This window comes from Heloderma suspectum, chromosome 2 (assembly GCF_057233095.1).
Source record: "Heloderma suspectum isolate Gila_16-S chromosome 2, 16-S_ref, whole genome shotgun sequence".
NCBI classification, from domain to species: Eukaryota; Metazoa; Chordata; class Lepidosauria; order Squamata; family Helodermatidae; genus Heloderma; species Heloderma suspectum.
In genome coordinates, this window is record NC_139459.1 from 130,525,299 (window position 1) to 130,542,320 (window position 17,022).

Consider the following 17,022-nt stretch of genomic DNA (forward strand, 5'->3'; position numbering starts at 1 on the left):
ATATTTTTAAAAGATGCAAGCATGTCCAAGGGAAGGCTAAGTTCCCCACTGGTCAATTCCAGTGTCTCTCTCTTTACTGGCAGGAAGCACAACTTTAGCTTTTCCAGTGTTAATCAGTACAATCCAGGACATCTGTGCTCCGCCCTGTGCACCAAAATGACCCCCAACAATGAATGTGGGGCAATTCCACTTTTTTGCAAATACTTTCTTCTTCCTTTCTGTTTCATTTCTTTAAAGTAAGCTGTGGGCTTACCAACTCCTGCTCATTCTTTTCTTCCTTGATCTGGGTTCAGACAGTCCATCGTAGCTGCATATATAGGGACCACTTGGACAGATGCTGTCCCACTAGCAAACCATGGGCAAGCCATCAGGAGCAGGCTGCATGATCATCCTCTCCCAACATGTCTCTTCTGGAGCATAAATCCTATCTCTCCGCCTTAACTGTGAGTAAGCACCGTGTTGGCACCAACATTAATGGTGATTAGGACTACCCAAAAGTCTTGCTTAGTAAGGACTTGAAACAGAGCTGAACCCTTGTTTCAAATCCTGGTTAAGTGGGAATTCTGGTTACACTTTACTCCTGGTAACTGTGGTGCCAATATAATGCTTAGCTGTGGTTAAAGCATATGGGAGGGGATTCTGTGACCCTTCAGCTTGCTCTCTTCTGGATTTGCTTAGTCCTGGTTAAATAATCTGGAGTGCTACATGTGCACCTCCTCTAAAATAAAAGGAGAAAAAACAGGACTTCAGCAGTCCATTTTAATACTCTTGCCTGCAACTGCAAGCTGCTAATGAATCTGGCTCTTCCCCTTAACATTTGTTCTCTCCCACTTTGGTTCACCAATATTTCTTGCTGGATTCTACTCATCATCACAACACACCACTAGGCAAAACAGAAAGCTACTCTATGCATCCAGGAATTAGGTACCTTCCAATTTTGCCTGAGAAAACGTGGAAACCTGGACATCTTTCCACTAAAAGAAACTGATTCAATATCTATTTTGTTTCTTAAGGCCACTCTAGGAGGCAGGTTCTGGAGTCTTAGTTAACCACTCCAGTCGAAATGTTATCAGTCATGTGGACCAGTGGGGACCGACAACACTGGGTGACGCATTCCTGATCCACAAAATGAAGAGGTGGTCTAGATGTTACATTTGCCACGGAGAGCAGAATCCCCGTGACAAGGTCTCACACACACACACACACCCCAGCTGAAATGTTTAGAACAGTTCATCACGAGAGTTGGGCCATCTTCACAAATCTCAGCCTGATGTGGTTGCCACCAAGCGCCTTCTATTCCCTAAGTTATTCTTGGGGAAGAAGGAGTGAGTGCAGTCACTGATGCTGGGGTAAGGAGAAGGTAAGAAACTGCAGGGGCCTCTCCTGTTGCTTGGAATGCTTCTTACTTTCTTTCAACTGCAGTGCAAATGAGAGCTCTGGGGAAGGGATGTGTGTGCTACTGAACATTCTGTTCATGACAGGGTTGGGGACTCTTGTTTCTGGGAAGCGGATTGGCAGAAGCCTGGCTATTATGTTGTGAGACAGTAAATGTCATCAATATAGACTGTGGTGACGCTCACAACATGATGGCCCTCGCTGACCCAGTGTGTGTTAAGGAAAGTAAGCTTGTCATTGAAATCCTGATACCCATATATTTCCTTTATTTGTTTACAACATTTATATACTACATGTCTAAACAAATTCCAGAGTGCTGAACAATAAAAGATAAAAAGAATAAAACGCCATATTAAAAGCTTTAAAAAACAGAATACCAATAAAAACCATGGTTGGTCAATCAAAGGAAGACTTCTTGAAATAAAGATGTTTTCAGGAGGTGCCAAAACAACACAATGTTTGTGCCTGCCTGGCCTCCAGAGGAGGGAGGTCCACCGAAACGGAGCCACCACACTGAAGGCTTTTCTCTGGGTGGACTGCAGTTGGGCCATAGGTCTATGTGGAACCACCAGGAACATTCCCTCTGATGACCTCAGTGACCGGGCAGGTTCATAAAGGAGAAGGCGCTCTCTCAAGTATTTCGGTCCCAAGTTGTTTAGGGCTTTATACCCTAGTACCGAAACCTCAAACCTGGCCCAGTAGCAAATAGGAGCCAATGCAGTTCCCTCAGCAAAGGAGTGGCATGCTGAAAAGGGGCAGCTTCAAACAACAGCTGAACTGCTGCATTCTGCACTAGCTCCATCTTCTGGAGCAGCCTTAAGGGCAGCCCCACACAGAACGCATAGCAGTAATCCAGTCTTGAGGTTACTAGTGCCTGTATCACTATGCCCAAGCTATCCCTGCCCAGGAGAGGCCATAGCTGGCGAACCAGTCAAAGTTGGTAAAAGGCATTCTAAGCCGCCATGGCCACTTGAGCCTCCAGCAACAATGATGGATCTAGGAATACGCCCAGACTACAAACCTGATCTTTCAAAGGGAGTGCAGCCCTATCTAGAACAGCCAATGAGTCTATCTCCCAGACTTCGGAACCACTCACCTACAGGATTTTTGTCTTGCCAGGATTCAGCTTCAGTTTATTGGCCCTCATCCAGCCCATCACTGAATCTAGGCACTGATCCAGGACTTGCACAGCCTCACCTGATTCAGATGTCACAAGAAGATAGAGCTGTGGGTCATCAGCATAGTGATGTCACTTGGCTCCAAATCCCCTAATGACCACTCCCAGCGGCTTCATATAGAGGTTGAACAACACTGGGGACAAGATGGTACACTGCGGAACCATAGCTCAACTGAGAAATGGTTACCCAATGTTACTCTCTGAAATCGATCCCATAGGTAAGACTGAAACCACTGTAACACAGTTCCTCCAATGCCCAGCCCACAGAGTCGATCCAGGAAAATAGCATGGTTGATGGTATCAAAAGCCGTTGAGAGACTGAGCAGAATTAACAGAGTTGCACTCTCCCTGTCCCTCTCCCGATAAAGGTCATATCAAAGTGGATGATCCATCAAAGTGACCAAGGCTGATTCTGTCCTGTAACCAGGCTGAAATCCAGATTGGGGTGGGTCTACATACTCAGTATCCTCCAAGGGTGGCTGCAGTTACTACACCACAGCCCTCTCAAGTACCTTCCCTAAGGAAGGGGTATTTGTAAATGGGTGGTAGTTGTCAAATACTATTGGGACAAGAGTTGGTTTCTTCCACAGTAGTCGCACTACTGCCTCCTTAAGGACAGTAAAAACTACCCCTTCATGCAAGGATGCATTTATTACTCATACCCCCTCGCTAGCTTGTATTAGCCAGGAAGGGCAAGGATCAAGAGATCATGTGGTCAATTATATTGCTGTAACGGCAAGTGTAATGCCTAGATTGGTTCTTAGTACCATCTGGAGATGAATTCTAGGACCAATACAACTAAGTCTGGGCTAGTTTTCCGATGGTGGTTCAAATAATCCAGGTGTTGTCTTCTAGTAACTTTCATTAGGCTGGTCTCTAAAGCCAAGCCTTTAAAACAGAATGAAGGATACTGGTCCTTCCCTTTACTATATTGTGATGAACATGTGATTAGGGAAGCTTAAATAATTACACAGAAGGCTTTTTCTGATCTATTTCAGCTTTCATAAACCAGAGAGAAAGGCAACCCCCATTCAAGGCTTTGAAAAAACAAGAGAAACAAAAAGAAAATGCATTTCTACAGGAAAAAATCGTCAACAGCTTGCAAGGTGTTAGGGAAAGGAGGGAGAATAAATATTTTACCCACTCATACATAAGCAGACACACACAGAAAGTCTAAGGAGATAGATTAGCTTCAGCAACTTACCAAGTGATCCCAGAACAACAAGAATTGTTAAGATCCAAACAAGTACTCTTGAAATATATCTGATTATCACCATCATAATCATGGAAAGCACTGCAGAGAAACCAAAGAGAATAAGCAGGGCAATTATTTAAAGCAGAAATAGCCAAGAAATATGACTGCACCAATATAACTGCACATGAGTGATATTTTTGCATTCAGTATGAACTCCTTGTCCAAAAATGTGCACTATAAGCTACTATTCTATTCAATTTCTGATTTGGCAATTATACAAAAGAATGCTATATGAACATCATGATATATGTATTTAACTCAGATGTAGGAACATACAATGAGAGAACAAATATGATATGTGCAAGTTTATTATCATGAGTTGCAAAAGTACTGCACAACTCATGATGAGCACCACCCAAAAAGTTGCATGCAGACACACATGCTCAACAAGCACAAGTATCAAGACAAGTATGAATTAAGATGTTAAGATTGTGAGAAGAACCACACACTATTTTTTTTTTTTTTTTGCTTCAGCTGCCTTTTTCAGGAGAGGTGATTTAATGAGATCTTTTCACTGTCAATCATCTATACTTGTCTAGTTTTTCATTAATTTGGTGCTCAAAGGTCTCAGCTGTTCAGCTCTCAGCTGGTATCATGACGGCATCATACAAAAGATGCCTGCTAGAAATTTCACTGGCCTGGATGGAACCTGGGTGGTTATTCATATTACATAGAAACTAATTGTTTTAAAGTGCACGTCTGTGCATGCAGTACATGGGCACGTGCACAAATGCAAATGTATAGCAGGGTGAATGTCCAATATTTAGCAAGTATCCGAAAACACAGAGATGCACTGGTGAACTTTGACAGTCATCTAAATGTGATTTTGAACATGCACAAGTGAAAACAGAGTAGGAAAATTTTTCAGACATTCACTAAGTTCATCTGGGATTGTCAACATTCACTAACTTTTTTGCATATTTGCTTTCCATTTACTGTAACATATATATGGTGGGGAAGCTGGGAGGTGAAGGATTTTAAGTAAAAGGAAATAAATCTGCTGTGTTGACCAAGGAACCATAACTTGGCAAATAATTAAAAGATCATGCAACATCAATTAAACGTAATGATCACGCTAATTATATTCGAAGTTCTAGACGTTTACTGTTACTCTAAAAATATATGGTTTTGAAAGGCTATGGCTTCTCCACCATTTTAATTGTCTATGAATTATACTGTAATAGGTCTTGATTTTCTCAAAACAAATTTTCTACGGGTGTTAAGTGGTGCTTAGGTAGCTTAGTTTTCATTTTTAACCAATGAAACCCTCCATTGTCTTTATCTACTATAATCTGATCAGTATATATTTTAATGGAAGTTAGTGATGATAATTAGGAGTTGTGGGCTATTACAGAATATTTTGAAAAAGGATTAAGACTAGGAGTAATTGGTGCCAAAATTCCAATGTATGTGTCATGTAATAACAAGTCATCTAATGCAAATTTTGTTTAATTAAACATTATTTAAAATAATCAGTTTGCCTTGGCTTCCCATCTTTGATCTATAGCAACGTGAGAGCGAGAAGAGCTGGCTCTTCTTTATGGTCTTGTTCTATCATGTTTACTTTAACAAACAACACTTCAAACAAAATTAAAAAGTCTTAACTAGGCCTGCAATTTTTAACCCATTTAAATGACTAATTTAGATCAACTAATTTGTTGGTCAATCAGTGAAGGCCAATTTTAATTAACGCTGCACTGAATTACTGCTCTTGAACATTTGAGGCAAAAGGTGAACTACTGATGGGTGCAAATAAAAGCATCTGAAATAAAAGCACCCCCTGCCACCTTTTCTGCTATTTTTCACACCCTTCTGCAGCCATTGTTCCCCCAACCTGCTGCTGTTTTGGCATCATTTTTAAATCTTTAAACAGAACTTCATATTTCACTATGCAATCTCAGCCAATCAAGGAAACAGGAAGGCAAACAGAGCTGCACTACTCTCGCTATGATCAGAATGCACATTCAAACATGTATTCCCTTGCGAACAGTCTGGTGCAGACAGCCAACATTCACACTTGGATGCATGTTCCAGTACACATTCTGATGTGATCTGGGCTGATGCTCCCAGTTTACTTCATTGCAGTGGTTTTGTCTGGACTCTTCCAAGTGTCCCCTGAAAATTCACTGAACAGCAGGGAGAGGTCATTTTGGGATGTGTGAAAATATCCACAGAACGTGGCCTCTTTATTTTCGTCCGTTCTCATTTTATAGTATCAAACTAAATTTGAATTGGCAGGGTTAAAAACTAAGGCACACATTTATATTTAAGGCTCATTGGGCCCTTTCCTTCTAATAATGAATGGTAGCTTTTGTTTATTCAAGTGTAAGTTCCCCCACATGTCATGCAATAATGACAACAGGGCACCTGTATTAAAGCTGTGATAATGCTCACATTTAAATGTATCTGATTCATCTTTTTATTGATTGGTTATTTATAAACAATAAATCAATATAACAATATTTATTGTTATTTCTCTGAAGAGCTCAGAGCAGTTTACATGTGGTTCCCAGGTGGTCTCCATTAAGGGAGCATATAGTGCCAGGCCTGTTTAGTTCTAGCAGTGGAACTGAATCATGGGCCTTCAGACCATCCAGTTTTCACCAGTTAAGAGCAGATGACCAATTGTCTTTAAATTAGTTTACCAGTCCTACTGTTAAGCCAAGTCCCTGAAGGTATTACTGTTCAAGGTTTTAGAGGGAGGCACAAGGTTCAGTGGCAGTGACACTGAACGGAGTCAAAATTCCCACATTAGTTAAACATAAGGAAAGTCAATGCATATACACGTTTAAAGAACATTTAATTCTTCTACTGGATAGGAAATATATTTTGGAATAGTCTCCTATAATAGTCAATACTGAACATGCTTTATTTTCATATTTTGGGGACAGAAGATGTTCACATTCTCCTGTTGCAGTACTACAGAAATAGCTAAGAACGAGAAAAACAATTACCTAGTGATAACAAGCAAAGTCCCAATATAATCTCTCTGCAGGTCATTACTCCACTAATCAGCCTGTGCAAGACACTACTGTCACTGACAAAGGTGATCAGGGCCTCTGCAAACTTGGCATAGCAGGAAATGTTCACGGGAGCACAGCGATGGAAGAATGGAATAGGTGCACTGGTGATACAAGAAAAAAAATCAGAAAAAAAATTACTCCTATGTAATATAAATGCCACATCTACACACAAATGGAAGGTGAATTGATGCAGTACACTCCACCCTCATAAACACTCCACCTCATAAACACTCAGGAGTTGCGAGATTAATGTAAAGGTGCTGCTATAAATGAGGATGACTGTAATGGGTCATGAAGTAATTCTTGACATCCAAGAGACCTTCAGAGGAGGGTGGAGTGCACATTCTGATGTTTCCTGTCCATCATCTCAAAAGACAAAACAAAACCCATCACCCCAAAATTAAAAAACAAACAAACCTCAACTAATTCAACGTGTTAAGAATCAGATATAATTATGTATAACAAAGAGGTTTTTACGCATTTTCAGAAAGCATTCAGGCCGTGGAAAGCCTCTCGCAGAGAGATTTCCATAACTCACAGATGTAACAGGCTGCTCACCTTAGAGACCGCAGCACGGCATAAGGGAGTTGGGGGTGTTTTGCATGTATATACCAGGATCCAAACAATCACTTTGCATGCAGCACAATGGGGTTGCTGATGTCCCTTCCAGCTACAGCCCCTCATGCAATACTGAATGATGTTCTAGGGTCTCCCAATAATCATGAGCAGATGGGAGAGTGGGGAAGAAAATGAAGAGGAGGTGGGAAGGGAGCCCTAAAAGGTTTTGGTGCATGTGTAAGACGCTCTGTACAGCTCTTTAGATTCTGGCCATAGAATCAAAGCCTACTGCATGCTGGCTCCAGAAGTACTTTCACAGAAAAGTGGATAATTTTGGTAGCAAAAAAGTACCAACAAACAATGGCTGAAGTGCCAAAACAGTCTGTATTTTTGTGAATATAACACACATAATTTCTCCCTAGTAATCATGACAAACATTCTGTTTTGATGGTAAACTCCCCTATTCTGACATACTACCGCTAGATACAAAATTTGGTGTCAGTTTTAAACATTATTCCATCCATTCCACTGTCCAACAGTTTGCTGGAGTCACAATGTATTGCTTTCACAGTACTATATAAGCCTCTCTAACTTAAATATTTCTGGGAATACCTCGAACTCAGATCATCAACATGTTATGTGGAATTAAATCCCACTAATTTAACTGCAACTTCCTGCCATGTTATTTTTCCCCATTCTTTCTTGTTCAACAGACAGCTGCATTGCTCATGCCAAAATTTATAGCAGACTGTCAAGCCGGTCTATTTTTAATTCTCTCTTGCATACAGAGAACCTTTTGCATTTTTATTCACAAGACACTGCCTTTTTAATTGGAGTTGAGAACAGAACCACTCTTTCATATTCAAATGGAGTTTTATTTAACCTCTAGGTTCTTCTGAATCAGTTCTTGCTGTCTAACTTGCCTAATTCAGCAAAGCTATGGCAAGCAGGGTATGGGTCATGGGCGTTGCTTTAGAAAGGCACACCTCAGTATGTGCCCTTGATCTTTTTTTGAGCTGTGCCCCAGATCTTTTGAGCTGCCCAAATGACATCATCTGCCGTAATAAAAGCTTGCCTCTTCCCTCTGCTCAGTAGCCTTCCAGTGTCTAGGACCCTTAGCACAGCAATAGGGGCTATAGAATGAAGGCTATAAGAGCATTGCCACCTTTCTTTCCAGTCTCTCATTGTTTGTTCTCTCCCTACCTTTCTACTCTTACATGCCTACTGCTGGGAGCTTGCTTACAAAGAAGGTTTGAAGAGGGAGGGGTGGGTAAGGGCAGGAAGATGTCCCTATGAATTACTGGTATTTCACGAAGCATCTGAATTTACTGCCCCAAACTGGAACTTTTGGCTTCTGCAGAAGCTCAGTGGCTTCAGCACAACAAAGGACGTAATTAGCCTCCACACAACTTATTTTCCCCATCCATCTTTAACTTATCCCACATAGCTGCAGGTGGCAAATTATACTAAAAAAAGGTTAGGACTATGTGATGCCATGTTCCAGGAAGTGCTGGGGAAGCTTGTGTGCAGAGTGCCTCATGGCACTACCAGCAGATCATGGGCTTTCAAATAGGTTTTACAGTTTAAAAAAAGCGAGAAAAAGTCCTCAGCCACCCCATTCATAAAATCAATTAAGGTATGTACAATCCTCCCACATCTTCCACCCACCTCCAAAATTCCACTGAAGTGACACTCCTCTGAAAGGACATACTTGGCTTGGGGAATTATCTCTTTCCCTGCTGCATTTCCAATTGCCATTCTCCTTTTCCTCCATCCTGGCCTTTCTTCCTTATCTTTATTCCATCCAGACCAAGACTTGGTGGTGGGTAAGAGAAGTTCTGAACTGTATTTGACTTTATATAAACAGACAAGAGGTTTTGTTTGTGTCCTCACCCAACTTTTTGAAAAAAGTGGATACACATAGTTGCAGAGGAAGGAATTTGGGGCTATTGTGTTTGTCAGTTGCCGTTATCCACCAATGGAATGATAAGATTTAATAAAAACAGGAGTTAATTTGGGAGAGGGGGATAAATACTGCTCACATACAATCCTAAGTATGTCTACTCAGAAGTAAGTCCCACTATATTCAATGGGCTTACTCCCAGGAAAGTATACATAGGATTCCAGCCCAAGTTACTTTTTTGGAAATGTTTGCAGCCTGATCCTCTGCATATTTACTCAGAAATAAGTCCTGACTTGTGAGCATGGTGCTGCAGGCTTAGTAAACTGTTCCCGCCATTTCTCTCTATTTACTTGACCACCCTTTCAGACCAATCATATGCATGTTTTGTCATTGAAAACAGACCCCTTGGTTGAATCCTGATGAAGTCTTGGCAAAAATTAAGTTATGGGGAGGAGGGGCCAATGAAAGCTTGTACATTGTTTCATCTTGAATGCCTCCAGTGTGGGAGAGCCCACTACCTCCCTAGGTAATTGGTTCCATTGTTGTATTGCTCTAACAGTCAGGAAGTTTTTCCTGATGTTCAGCTGGAATCTGGCTTCCTGTCACTTGAGCCCATTATTCCGTCTCTGGGATGATCAAGAAGAGATCCTGGCCTTCCTCTCTGTGACAGCCTTTCAAATACTTGAAGAGCGCTATCATATCTCCCCTCAGTCTTCTCTTCAAGGCTAAGTATTAAGTTATGTTTAAGTTATGGGGAGGAGGAGCCAATGAAAGCTTGTATATCGGAGGTAGAGCAGGAAATAGAGGAGGGTTGCAAAAAACAAAATGAAAACTCACTGGAGGGCAGAAGAATGAAGAGGGGTTGCTCTGTGGAGGGGAACATAATGTATGTGATCTGGCTGTCATTTTCTTGCAACAGGTGTGGTCAGTGTTTAATCTCTAAAACAGGAATGCTGAGGCTTTAATCTCTGTGGGACATATTCCATCACTATTACATATGTGGGAATGGGGAGGCTGTAATTGCTCAGTGGTGGCACTCTGGATATGCGTAGAGGCACTTTTTATTTCACTGTTATTTTTTCTAACGTTGCTGCAATATAAACAAATTCTAGTAATTCTAAATTTATATGCATCTACTATATACACTATACTACTATAGTCTACTATACTACTCTGATGTACTATATATATATATCTGGAGGTGACAGACATGACCTTGGGGGAGCTGGGGGTGGCGACGGCCGACAGGAAGCTCTGGCGTGGGCTGGTCCATGAAGTCACGAAGAGTCGGAAGTGACTGACCGAATAAACAACAAACTATACACACACACACACACATTTTTTTTACATGTGCTAATATGTTATATATACATATATAATATGTATATGGAAATTTGTGTCATAGAATCATAGAATGGTAGGGTTGGAAGGGGCCTATAAGACCATCGAGTCCAACTCCCTGCTCAACACAGGAATCTAAGTCAAAGTGTCATGGGCTTGTGCCCCAGATCTTTTAAGTACCTAGCACCACCTGTATGGATTGTTGAATTCTGGATTGTCATGTTGTGCAAACCCAGCTACGCTAACAAACCATGGTTTGTTAATCACAAACAACCCAGAAAGAGAATGCATGGTTTGTTGCTGGGTTGTGAACTTTGGGTTAAACCATGAGTTGTTGTTTAAGCCATGGGTTGTCGTTACATGTGAACCCAAAACCATAGATCGTTCACGAGTTGTTTCACCAGGCTACAGAGGCAATGGGCAAAAGTGGTAAAAAAAAAAAACCCAGCAGCTCTAATGCCAATACTATAACTCCAAAAAGGCATGTGGGATACAAGGAGGGAGTGGGTGAAGGAGGAGGGAAACAAACAACCCAGGTACTGAGAAAACAAACCATGATTTGTTCGACTGTCTGCCAGATAAGAGAGAGAAAAAAAGGGATGGGGCCACACCCTGATGTGACATCAGTGGACCAGACCATGCCCCCTGACATGACATTGTTGGATAGAACCATGCCCCAGTCAAAATAGTTCTGCATCTAAAGAACTATCTAAAGAACTGCTTAAGATCACAGAAGGCGTTTGTTTTCCTTGAATACTTGACCTTTTCTCCATGCCATATCCCTTTGAAACTTCCCTCCATTTGAAAAGCAGTCTGCCATAGAGCATTGGGGGGCTTGGCTGCTGTGTGAGGAAAGACAAGTCTAAAGGCCTTGGGCTCAATGAACTCCTTTCATGGTTGTTTAGGTCCCAGCCATAGCTTGGGGGCGGGACAACCCCCTTCCTGAAGATGCAATACAGCCTGGAAAAGAGTTTGCATTGTTCTCACTGCCCATTTTGTTTTCACACACCCCCACCACCATTTTAGTATATTTAGTTATTATTGCACTGAACTCCCTTTTGCTGAAGAGAGTGATTATCTAGCACATCTGAAATTACCTGGTTTTATGTGTAGGAGACAAAATTTAACTTTGCTATAATGAATAAAAAATGAGGTCAGTGGTTACTACAAGATATCTTGGAATAAATGGGGCTCTTGAGAATCCAGCACATGAGCCTAATTTTATTTCAGTAGTTCTGACTCAGGTAGGTGTGAGATGCACTGCCCCTTCTTTAATAAGAAGCAAGTTAATAACCTTATTCAAAGTGACCCTCTGCTCTTTTATTAATGGCTGTTGATTATATCCAGGGATATTACATGTCTTAACGGAATTGCAATTCCTCTCAAGTATAATACTTTGTTTAATAATAATCATAATTTAATATGGGAGTGGGTGATTCTAAAGTAAATAACAAGATATTGGCCCCATTTGCACATAACAACCCATGGGCTGTTTAAACCACAGATTGTTAGTGTCAGGTGCAAGCGCGCGAGCATGCTGCCCCCCACGCACTCGCTGCTTCTGCTTTGCTAAACAACCCAGAAACCTGGCAATAGTTTTAACCCAACAATAAGCTATGGATTCAAAGAGGAACACCCCATTCCTAGATCGTTAGCTGTGATGTCTGGACCAGGCCTGCAACAAGCTCGAGTGCCAGGTTCAGATGTCACAACTAAACAATCCAGGAATGGGGCGTTCCTGGGTTGTTTAGCAAAGCAGAAGTGGAGAGCGGGTGGGAAGCAGCATGCTTGCTCACTTGTCCTCACACAGCCCTGCCAATTAATGGGATGTTTAACCTATGAATTGAAGTTACGCACGAACAAGGTTATACAGAGATATCTAAATATAGATAGGTGTGCGCACGCGCATGTATGCATGTGTGAATGAAAGACAGAATATCATACACACACATACACACACACACCCCACACACACACACACACACTCAGACCCGTATTTTTAAGCTCTAAAAAAGTCAGACGCTCCATATAATGTTGGCATCAAAACAAGAGCATTTAAAAAACCTATCTCCTGTGCCTGCAAAATAGAAACAAGCCTAAGGAATGAAATAAATACTTTCACTGTGACCATTTCACCTTTCAGCAGAGACTGCTCTACAAAAAGGGCTGTGAAGAAGCCTATATCTAGCAGAATCCCTAGCAAGAAATACTGGAGCAGTAGAAGAACTTCACTGATGTGCATGGTTCAACAGAATTGCTGAGAAACCCCAGCATGTATGTTTCTTCCATTTATAGTGACTCAACAGACATTATATGAGCTAAGACTAGGGATGCTGCCCAAACTCACCATTAGGTGGTTTGCTGGTAGAATCTATTATGTTCTTAATTCTCATATGTATATCGAGCTTTAGAATTTTTGCTATTCAAACTGAGATTGATTAAGAGTGCCTGCACAGTCTGCATGACCAAAGCATCTCAACTGTACCATTCCTGCACTTGTCTTGATGCTGGTTAGTCTAACCCTTTACTTTCTGAGGGAACTGGAAAAGTCACATTTGCAGTGCTCATGCTCATAGAACGATGTCACTTAAACTTTTTGTTACTGTTTTCCAAACCAAGCAGTGTAAAAGTTTGTATTTGAAATCTGAAGAAACAGCCACATAGGTTAATATCCACCCCTTGTTCAACATTTCTTTTTCACTCATGGCTTAGTTTCCTTTCCATATCCAGCTAGTCATCCGAGATCATTTATCTCTAGTACTGGAAAGAGTATTTTTTCTTGTTAGGTAAGTAAATGTTTACTTTAGACCTAGGTGCTGCTGGGTGGCACTGTGAGGAGTACTGGAAATGGAATCTAAAGAGGAAGAGGAGCCCAGGGTGAGAGTGGTGCAGCCTGGATTGGCTGGAGGGCAAGAAGGAAATCTGACCTTCAGCAAAGGAAAGTGCCTCTTCCACAGCTCCTACTCACACTGCTTGAGCCACAGCCACTTGCACCACAACTGCTCCCATCAGCTCCATACCAATGTCATGATGCATAGCATGATGCGATACTACAGTTTACAAGAGGCACCCTTGCTGATGCAAATGTGCAACAGTTCATATACACACAACGAGACCTCGGAATAATGGAAAATTTTTGTCCCAGTTTGGACAGAGGAATTTATAACTTGATGAGCAAATTACAATTTCTGTTGGGGTAAATTCACTCATCACTACTTAAGATGTAAAAAAGAAATCTCAGGAAGGAGAGCAGAATGCTAACTTGTGGAAATTTTCACAACAGTATAAAATTCCATCTTTCCCCTCAGAAGTCCAAAGGTCATTTCATTTAGACATCAAGAGACTTTACTGCATAACCACAATAATACTGCAAATTGCATACTTCAGCTTCAAATGTAATACTCATTCCTTTCTTCCAACTTAAATGAAAGTCCATCTTCCATGTTTCTAACCCGTGGTTCAGCAGTGGTAAGCTGAAAAACTTAAGTCTCTGCTAAAAGCTCCCAACATTAGAGGAGACCCAAGTCCTAGTTGCGAGGACAAGTGTCTTTCCCTGTTCAAAGCTTAGTGTTCATCTTGCAACTGCAGTCGCTATCAATTCTACACAAGTCTTATTTTCAAGAATAAAATCCTCTATTATTTTGAAGTTAGTAGAGAAAAATATAATACAACCTATTATTCATGAGTTTGTTTAATCAAAAAAGATTAGATCAAACAAACATTAGCACGAACTGTGGCATTTGCATAACTTCCTGTTCATGGTAAATTTGCCAAATTTAACACTATGTAAATTGACATCCCAGTACAAACTGGCCCAGCAAGATGTGACTTCAAAGAGTAAAGTGAAGTAATTCCTCTCCCACTGGTCTGTGGATTTAATCCAAACATAGGGTACTAAGGCCTGATCACTGGGGGGTGGGGGTGGAGAGAGAATTTTGGGTAAATGCTGGATGCTTCATCAGATGATGCTTCTTTAATCCTGAGCCCAGGTTCACAATTATGTATAGAGGAAGGCAAAATGAAATTAAAGTGTGTGAATTAAAATTACAATGAGTGTAGAGTTTTCAGGTCTCATTATATGTAAAAGCTTTGTCTATTTGACCTGTAGCATATTTCTGCACTAATAAGGTGAAGAACTTTGAATGAAAGTGAAGTGATCAAAAATTTAAGCAGTCAAAAGCTTTTAAAGATTTTGGAATTAAAAACAGAGGTACAATCAGAAATTAACTGTTTTAATGTTTGGACTTGTTTGGACTGAATAACCAGTTTACTTTTTATTGAGCGACACTTCCGTTTTGAAACTATATGTTCAGTCAAGCTCAATAAACCAAGCAGTTTAAAGTGCTAACTGTTTCTAAATTAGATTGAAATATAAGGGGTGACATCTCAGGGTAACTGTGATTCTAGTTTTTTATATTCTATATTGGGAAAATTCAGAAGATGAAGTTAGGGCATAGACAAAAACCAATCTGAGTGAAATACAAGAAAAAATATCACAGCCAACAAAAATACTTATCATGCACATGCACCAAACACAACCCCAAGCTGTTTTGTAGCATTGAAACCTAACAGCACCAAACTCCTTTGAGTTCCAGGCTAACTGGTGACAACAAAATCAACATAATACATGTTTAAGTAGCTTGTGTACTTATAAAGCGTATAAAATGTGGAATAGGAGCTTCTAAGGAACTGTATTAGTTAGAGGGAGCTCCTATAAAAATACTTTAAGGTGCCACACTGAACTATCAATATGATCACTAAGGGCAGAATCCTAGGCATATTTAGAAAGAAAGAAAGAAAGAAAGAAAGAAAGAAAGAAAGAAAGAAAGAAAGGAAGGAAGTCCTACAACTCCCAGCATTCCCCAGCCGTCATTCTGACTGGGGCATTCTGGGAACTGTAGGACTTCTTCTGTCTAAAAATACACAGGATTGTGTCCTTAGTAATTAAACCTCATATTAACATACAAAAATTGTTTTAACACAAGAATAAGACATATAGTAATTTGTTTACCTCTCTGGAACTGGGAGCTTGGGGCAAAGCTTATCAGCCCTTGAATCTGTAGTGTATTCTGATGGCTTTAGTTCATAGCTACATAAAGTAGACCCTGTCCAAAGGAAAAACAAATCAAAATAAAGTACATTACTTGATGAGGAATTATACCTACTGACATTAGAAACATGAACTCTGATCATCACAGTCCTCTCAGTGAAACACGAGGCAAGTACAATACATCCATTGTCTAATGCTATATTTTAGTAAACGGAAATATTTCACTTCAGTCTTCAGAAACACTTTATACTATGGTTTGGGCCCAGTTCTATTCATTAGCAAAACAACAACTACTAGAAGGCGCTTGGAGGAGCCTCTGTATGGAGGGAACTCCTTGCAGCAGATTTCCATAATGCATTAAGTGGTTCACCACATGCACTGATCTGGTGGCATGGAAGTTCTTCACACAATGGGGACAATCCACCACACACACATCATGGCCACTGTATGGATCAGCCACCTTACAGAGCCTGTTACAAGCAACCTCCATAAAGTGATTGTAATGAGTACATGGGACATCATTTAGGCCAATGAGTGGGTAGGAAGAGAGTGCCTTTTTTTCAGTTTCATATGATTTAACAAGGACAGTGTGCTTCAGAAATCGCAGAACTCCTTGTATCACATATGCAACTCCTTACATATTCTGACAGTAAAGATAAATCGGTGAAATACCAACTTCTCAAAAATGCATACTGTATTCAATGGAATACTGATATTTTTACACATGTATTCTTTGTTTTGTTTTTCTCTTTCCTTTCCTTTTCTTTCCCTTTTCTTTTTCCTTTTTTCCATGATTTCTTTTGTTTTGTTAAAATCACAATAAAATTAATTTTAAAAAGATGCCCATTGTCAAGAACTGAATCACAGAATAGTAGGGTTGGAAGGGGCCTATAAGACCCCTATAATAAGAGTCCATCTTTCGTTATCTTAGCAGTCTGTGGGTTCCATTTTCCCAGACTAAAGAGGCCCATGAGTTATCTGGAGTGGCCTCAAGGTCAGACCAAGACCCAGTTAACTGGACTGAGTAATCTCAGCAGTGTTCCTGTGGGAACTCTTCCCCTCGTCCTTGGGGCCTGAGCAAAATGTCTTGGCCAGCCTGTGATTGGCTAATGGAGATCTTGAAGTTGCCAGGGATGGGAGCATAACATCCGGGGGGCTATAGCTGCTCTTTATCTTTGTTTTTGCCTTTGCTTTGGACTCCACATATGTCTGTTTGATGCTGATGTATTTGAAGATCTGTGCTTAGGTGTGTGTAGGCAGGTTTAGGTAAGCTTTGTTGTTTTTTCACCTTGAAGCATTGTTTCCAAATATACTCTGGTT

General features: G+C 40.7%; 1 protein-coding gene across 2 annotated transcripts in view; it reads right to left on the minus strand.

Annotated features, from left to right (window-relative positions):
- Positions 1–17,022, minus strand: part of SLC44A1 (solute carrier family 44 member 1) — a 103,948-nt gene that overhangs the window by 30,295 nt on the left and 56,631 nt on the right. For both annotated transcript variants that reach the window (XM_084834779.1, XM_084834778.1), the window contains exons 5-7: positions 15,664–15,757; positions 6,782–6,951; positions 3,777–3,866 (exon numbers count right to left, since the gene is read on the minus strand). In XM_084834779.1, coding sequence (XP_084690905.1) covers positions 3,777–3,866; positions 6,782–6,951; positions 15,664–15,757 — 354 coding nt within the window. The remainder of the gene's footprint in view (positions 1–3,776; positions 3,867–6,781; positions 6,952–15,663; positions 15,758–17,022) is intronic.